The 7,841-nt window shown below is 43.2% G+C and overlaps 1 protein-coding gene across 4 annotated transcripts in view; it reads left to right on the plus strand.

Annotated features, from left to right (window-relative positions):
* SEC61A2 (SEC61 translocon subunit alpha 2) overlaps window positions 1-6,755 on the plus strand; it is a 34,652-nt gene extending 27,897 nt beyond the window's left edge. For all 4 annotated transcript variants that reach the window (XM_042944871.1, XM_042944872.1, XM_042944874.1 and 1 more), the window contains 2 exons: window positions 2,914-2,990; window positions 5,653-6,755. In XM_042944871.1, coding sequence (XP_042800805.1) covers window positions 2,914-2,990; window positions 5,653-5,839 — 264 coding nt within the window. In that variant the 3' untranslated portion in view covers window positions 5,840-6,755. The remainder of the gene's footprint in view (window positions 1-2,913; window positions 2,991-5,652) is intronic.
* The last annotated feature ends 1,086 nt before the right edge of the window (window positions 6,756-7,841 follow it).

The raw sequence follows: 7,841 nt of genomic DNA on the forward strand, positions 1-7,841 counted from the left end.
GGTATGATCTCAATTCTTGTATACTTATGAAGGGCTGTTTTGTGACCCAGTATGTGATCTATCTTGGAGAATGTTCCATGTGCACTGGAGAAGAAGTATATTCTGTTGCTTTGGGATGCAGAGTCCTAAATATATCTGTCAAGTCCATCTGATCCAATGTATCATTCAGGGCCCTTGTTTCTTCATTGACCGTGTGTCTAGATGATCTATCTATTGTTGTAAGTGGAGTATTAAAGTCCCCTGCAATTACCACATTCTTATCAATAAGGTTGCTTATGTTTGTAATTGTTTTATATATTTGGGGCCTCCCGTATTCAGAGCATAGACATTTATAATTGTTAGCTCTTCCTGATGGATAGACCCTGTAATTATAATGTCCTTCTTCATCTCCTGTTACAGCCTTTAATTTAAAGTCTAGTTTGTCTGATAAGGCTACTCCAGCTTTCTTTTGACTTCCAGTAGCATGATAGATAGTTCTCCACCCCCTCACTTTCAATCTGAAGGTGTCCTTAGGTCTAAAATGAGTCTCTTGTAGACAGCAAATAGATGGGTCTTGTTTTTTTATCCATTCTGATACCATATGTCTTTTGGTTGGAGCATTTAGTCCATTTACATTCAGTGTTATTATAGAAAGATATGGGTTTAGAGTTATTGTGATGTCTGTAGGTTTCATGCTTGTAGTGATGTCTCTGGTACCTTGTCTCACAGGATCCCCCTTAGGATCTCTTGTAGGGCTGGTTTGGTGGTGATGAATTCCTTCAGTTTTTGTTTGTTTGGGAAAACTTTTCTCTCTCCTTTTATTCTGAATGACAGACTTGCTGGATAAAGGATTCTCAGCTGCATATTTTTTCTGTTGATCACATTGAAGATTTCCTGCCATTCCTTTCTGGCCTGCCAAGTTTCAGTAGATAGGTCTGCTATTACCCTTATGTGTCTACCTTTGTATGTTAAGGCCCGTTTATCCCTAGCTGCTTTCAGAATTCTCTCTTTATCCTTATATTTTGCCAGTTTCACTGTGATATGTGATGCAGAAGATTGATTCAAGTTACATCTGAAGGGAGTTCTCTGTGCCTCTTGGATTTCAATCCCTGTTTCCTTCCCCAGATCAGGGAAGTTCTCAGCTATGATTTATTCAAGTACACCTTCAGCCCCTTTCTCTTTCTTCTTCTTCTAGAATTCCTATGATACGGATATTGTTCCATTTGATTGCATCACTTAGTTCTTTAATTCTCCCCTCAGACTCCTGGATTTTTTTTATCTCTCTTATTCTCAGCTTCCTCTTTTTCCATAATTTTATCTTCTAATTCACCTATTCTCTCCTCTGCCTCTTCAATCTGTGCTATGGCCGCCTCTATTTTATTTTGCACCTCATTTATAGCATTTTTTAGTTCCTCATGACTATTTTTTAGTCCCTTGATCTCTGTAGCAATAGATTCTCTGCTGTCCTCTATACTTTTTTCAAGCCCAGCGAGTAATTTTATGACTATTACTCTAAATTCTTGTTCCGCTATTTTGCTTAAATCGATTTTGATCAATTCGTTAGCTGTCACTAGTTCCTGGAGTTTCTCTTGAGGAGAATTCTTCTGGTTTGTCATTTTGGGTAGTCCCTGTGGTAGCTGGGCGGGCCGCAGTCAGACCCAATGTCTGCTCTCAGCCTACCGCTGGGGCCACAGTCAGACTGGTGTGGACCTTATCTTCCCCTGTCCTAGGGGCAGGACTCACTGTGGAGTGGTGTGGCCCCTGTCTGGGCTGCTCGCACCCTGCCAGGCTTGTGGAGCTGCTTTGATGGGATCTGGCCAAGGTTGTATCAGATGGGGTGGATCCGCAAGGTGCACAGGGGTGGGAGGGGCAAGCTTAGCCAGCTTTGCTGTCGGTGGTCCCCTGCGGGAGAGGCCCTGCAGCACCAGGAGGGAGGCAGGCCCATGGGAGGGATGGATCCACAGAAGCACAACATTGGGCGTTTGCGCAGTGCCGGGAGTTGGTTCCCTTTGGAATTTTGGCTGGGGGGGTGGTGGTGGGAGAGGGCAATGGCCCTGGCCAGCGCATTTGTTCCCTGCCAAGTTTAGCTCTGTCTTCTGGGGCTCAACACCTCTCCCTCCCAACATCCTCTCTCCCTCCCGCTTTCTGAGCAGAGCTGTTGACTTATAACATTCGGGATGTTAAGTCCCGCTGGCTGTGAGAACACACTCTGTCTGGCCCCTCCGCTTTGGCAAGCCAGACTCGGGGGCTCTGTCTTGCCGGGAGGGCTGCCCCTCCACCGCCCCAGCTCCCTCCCGCCAGTCCGTGTAGCGTGCACCGCCTCTCCGCCCTTCCTACTCTCTTCCGCGGGCCTCTTGTCTACGCTTGGCTCCGGAGAGTCCGTTCTGCTCGTCTTCTGGCGGTTTTCTGGGTTATTTAGGCAGATGTGGGTGGAATCTAAGTGGTCAGCAGGACACGGTGAGCCCAGCACCCTCCTATGCCGCCATCTTCCCAATACGTTCTTTCTAGCATGTGGCCCACTGACTAATGTTTATTTTTGAGAGACCGAGTGTGAGCAGGGGAAGGGCAGAGAGAGAGGGAGACACAGAATCTGAAGCAGGCTCCAGGCTCGGACTGTCAGCTCAGAGCCCGACGTGGGGCTCGAACCCTTGAAGCGAGAGATCACGACGTGAGCCAGTCAGATGCTTAACTGACTGAGCCACCCAGGTGCCCTATGTTTAATTTTTTTCTTAATGTTCGTTTTTGAGAGAGAGTGGGGCAGGGGCAGAGAGAGGGAGACAATCCCAAGCAGGCTCTGTGCTGTCAGTGCAGGGGCTCAAACTCGTGAACTATGAGATTATGACCTGAGTGAAAATCAAGAACCGGATGCTTAACTGACTGAGCAAACCAGGTGCCCCTAGAGTTTGATTTTAAAAGTTGTTTTTCTCTTGGCAGGTTGCTAAACAGCTTAAAGAACAGCAAATGGTTATGAGGGGCCACAGAGATACCTCTATGGTTCATGAGCTCAATAGGTAAGGTCATGAAATTTAACCCTTGATGTGTGTGTACATGTGTGTGTACATACATATATACCTGGCTTTTCAGTCTTTAATTTATTGTCAAATGTTGTCCTGTTTAAATGTGAAGCATTTTTCTTCGACTTCACACAGAAGAACCAAAATTTAACACAATACTGAATTGTTCTCCACATCAAAATTGACATCTAAATGATTTAAGTAAAATTGTTTCCTTCACTGTTCAGCCCAGTGGTAAAATGTTCTTGATTGGAAGTCCTTGTTGTCTGGCTGTACATAAAATCACCTGGGAGCTTTTAAAAGGCACTGATATTCAACCTCTAGGAATTGTGATTTATTTGGCCCAAGGTGGATACCATACATTCGTTTATTTGTTTACTTTTTTTGAGAGAGAGCGAGAGCACACGTGGGCACGTGCTCGCCAACAGGCTCCACCCTTAGTACGGAGCCCGACATGGGGCTTGATCCCACAAATGTGAGGTCCTGACCTGAGCTGCAATAGAGTCAGAGGTTTATCCGACTGAGCCACCCAGGTGCCCCTTCTTTTCTTTTTTTGCATTAGTTTATTTTTTGATAACAGCTTTATTGGGCTGTAATTCACATACTGTGTAATTCACTCATTTGAAGTGTATGGTGTAGTGTTTTTTTTTGTTTTTAGTATATTCAGAATGTGGAATCATTACAGTGTAATTCTAAAAACACATTTGTTACCAGGGCAGCTGGCTGGCTCAGTTGGAGGAGCATGTGACTCTTGATCTCGGGATCATGAGTTCACGCCGCACATTGGCTATAAAGCTTACTTTTTAAACTTAAAAAAATTTTTCTTTTCATCACCAATAAAGAAATTTTGCACCTGTTGGCTATTCCCATTCACTGCACCCTCCCACGCCCCAGCCCACTTTTTACTTTTGATCTCCACAGATTTGCCTCTTCTGGACATTTCATATAAGTGGAATTGTGATCTTTTGTAATAGTTTTCTTTTATTCCATTATATGGGTGTACTGTATCACGTTTTGTATATCTGTTCATCGGTTGATGGAGATTTTGGTTGTTTCCAGTGTTTTGACTATCACGAATAATGCTGTTAAGAACATACTTGTACATGTTTTGTGTGGACATGTGTTTTCCCTCTTGTAGGAGTGGGATCGTTGGGTCCTAACAATGCTGTGTTTAGTATCGAGGAACTGCCAGAGTGTTTCCAGAGCGGCTGGACTGCTCTCCATCCCCCCAGCAGTGGGTGAAGCTTCCAGTCGTTGCACGCCTTTGCTAGCACCGCTTCTTGCTTTTTGATTCTAGCCATCCAGTGGGCATGCGGTGGTAGCTCATTGTGGTTTTGATTTGCTTTTTCCTGATGAGTAATGATGTGGAGTGTCTTTTCATGTGTTTAATCAGCCATTTGTGTACCTTCTTTGGAGAAGTGTCTATTCACATCTTTTGCTTATGTTTAACTGGGTTGTCTTTTTGTTAGAGTTGTAAAATTTTTGAGTTTATTTAGAGAGAGAGAGGGAGAGCGAGCGAGCGCATGCGCGCACATGCACTTGAGCTGGGGAGGGATAGAAAGGAGGGGTGGAGAATCCCATGCAGGCTCCGCGTTTGAACTCATGAACTGTGAGATCGTGGCCTGAATTGAAATCAAGAGTTGAACTTAACTGACTGAACTACTGAGGGCGCCCTGAGTTGTAAGATTTTTTTATGACAATATCCTGGATATGGCTCCTCTTCGGTGTATGATTTATAAATAATTTGCTGCCATTCTGTGGGTTGTCTTTTCACTTTCTTGGTGTCCTTTGCACGAGTTTTTAATTTTGACAACGTTCAGTTTCTCTTGGTTGCGTTGTGCTGGTCTTGGTGTTTATCTAAGAAACCATTGCCTAACCCAGGGTCACAAAGATTTATTATTTTCCATTAGGAGTCTCAGCTCTAACATTCAGGTCTGTGGTCCACTTTGAGCTAATGTTTTTTGTGTTTGGTGTGATAGGGGTCCAGATTTCTTTTTGTGCGTGTGGATATCCAGTTGTTCCAGAACTATTTATTGAACAGGCATTTGCATTTTTATGTAATTTTTTTATTTATCTAGAATGTAGATCGCAGAGAATAGTATAAGGAACCTCCGGGTATTCAACTGTATCCAGCTTCAGTAGTTAAGCATCTTTCTGCCATTCCTGTTCATCGACAATCTCCCCAGTCTTTTGTTTTTCCTTTCTGGAATATTTTAAATATCATCCAAGTACATTAAACAACTCTCCAGGTGATTCTAATGTGCAGCCAAGGTTGAATTACCGTAAAGAGGGTCCTCCACATCTTGTCCCATAAGTTTGTTACTTAGCATTTTGAAGTTTACTCTTCATCTACAAGAGGGAGCTGAAGGTGACCTATTTAAAGTACTAAATGTTTTAATGCGTAGATCTGTTGAGGATCCTAACCTGCCATAAAAATCACGTATTGTCTTTCTCGGCTGTTTACTGGTTTCTGGAAGTCAGGGTCACATCGTTACCTTAATGGCAAAGTTTTCACCAACACGTAACTACCGTGCACAACGGGTCATTCCGTGCCGGAGTTCACGACAGGCTTGTTTAACGATGCGTCAGTGTGTTGTTTCTGACTGTTGCACCTTTTCCTGTTTCGCTGCACCGCCTGACCCAGGGTTTTGTCTTCCAGGTACATCCCCACAGCAGCTGCGTTTGGGGGCTTGTGCATCGGAGCCCTGTCGGTGTTGGCCGACTTCCTCGGGGCCATCGGCTCTGGCACTGGGATTCTGCTCGCAGTCACTATTATTTATCAGTATTTTGAAATTTTTGTCAAGGAGCAGGCTGAAGTTGGCGGGATGGGTGCTTTGTTTTTCTAAGTGTTCCAGTATTTCTTGTGTGTGTGAAAGGGAAAATAATCTTGACACGTTGTTTCTGTCAACTGCTGGTTCCCCTTTTCTTCCCTCACACTTTGTTTTCAAGTGCTGACTGTCCCATTTGTGAAATGGGCACTGAGCTAAGCCTGTGTGCAGCGTTAGTACCAGCTGCCTTAAAACTAAAGTTTACATTATTCGTAAAAAAATGTACTCGTAGTGTTGCCCGTGATGCTGGAAACCAATGTGCCCGCCTTGCCATGTTCAGTTGTGACGGTGAGATGGTGACGTGGATCAGTTTTGCACACATTCAAAACACTCGCTATTCCCCCCACTTGTTTAAAAATAAATGTTCAAATTGCCACTTTCCAGTATTTTTGAGCTGATTTAATGAGTTCTGGAACATTTATATCTAATCTGTATTTTAGATATAATTAACTTTTTATACTTTTTTAACTCATAGTATCCACGTTCCCACCCTCCCTCTCCGTCCACCGCCCCTTCTTGTCCCCTTTCAAAGCTGCCACTCAGCCGACTGGCAGAATCAGGCTTCGGTTACAGCTGTTCCTAGAAACAACTGCTCGTGAGGACTCTTGCTGATTTTCATTCCTTTCTTCCCAGTGACAGCAGTCGGTGCTGTTTGACTGTATTGGCTATGCCTTCGAATTCCAACCCATCACTTGAGAATATGCTTTCAAGATACAATGCCCCATTTTTTTTTTAAACCCCTAAAGCAAAGATCTAATTCTCAAGCAATGTCTGTAGTTCAGTGGGGGTGAACATTATGAGTAATTCATGCTAGGAATTTGTGTATGTTGTTGTACTTTACAGCAGCAACATGAGTGTAAACAGTAGAAAATAAACCTTTATTTAATAAAACTGTTTCAGTTGTGTTGGAAAAATAAAATCAGATATTAAACGATTTCTGAGATTATTTGTATAGGTTCATCGTAGTCATCTCACCCATCCTGAGATGTCTGTTGTAAGAGGGCAAATGTAATTAGTGTTTAATCCTAAAATGGTTGAGGAACACTGACCAACTTAAAGGTGCTCAGTTACGTGACTGATACTACAAAGGATAGGAAAATGATGTCAGATTAACATCCCAGCCTCCATTTGAAATAACATAGCTCTTTATAAATATGTGCTCTGTTGTCCAGAAAGAGATCAAACTTAATTTTTGAAAGATCCTTTTCAGAAGTAAGATTTTCTCGTTTATTTAGTAAGTGCAGGAAGTATATCTTTTTTAGCCTAGCATCACCAAACCAAACAATTACAGGGGCAGGGCAGATAAAATAAAGGCTGGCAGGATAGGAACAAGGGTCATCTCCTAAGGGGCTCAGACCATTGTTAGAATAGAAATGTGGATCCAGTGTTGTTATATAGGATTTTTTTTTTTTTTTTCAAGAGAAGGTGGAAACAGGGCTTTTTATAGGAAACCTTCACCTTTTAAATGCTCATAAATTAACCGTGCCAGCCAGTGGAGACCTCCAGGCTGCCAACTCTCAAACTGACTTGACTTCCAAAGTACAGCCCTGGATGTTTAAAGGTTAACATAAATGGCATCAGGGGTATGTTCTAGGATTTAGCTGTCACTTCTAATGTGCACTCCTAGGAAGAGAAGGCGGCAGAACGGGTGGGGGTTACAAACATCTCTCTTCTACCGACATTTAAGAGTAGGTTTCTCAATTCCTGTGGGGAATGGCTTTGGAAGAGCTGGTCCGTTTGGAGACTGGTCTAAGCCTGAGTCTGTAGATTTTCTACACACCATCTGTGTGTTGATTTTGAAGGAGAACAGTAACAAGGGAAATTATAGAACTGGTCTTTGAGAGCTCAGAAAGAGAGTAAGATCTCTGGAGCATCATGATGCCCATAATGATTTTTTAAAAAAGGGTTAGGGGCCCAGGGGAAGGCTACTATTAGAGCAAGTAGTTGGGGCCTAATTTTTGCAATATTTATAGAGAGTAGATTTGATCTAGACAGTTCTCCACTTCCATACCTTCCCCTT

This window comes from Panthera leo, chromosome B4, assembly GCF_018350215.1.
Source record: "Panthera leo isolate Ple1 chromosome B4, P.leo_Ple1_pat1.1, whole genome shotgun sequence".
Taxonomy (NCBI): domain Eukaryota; kingdom Metazoa; phylum Chordata; class Mammalia; order Carnivora; family Felidae; genus Panthera; species Panthera leo.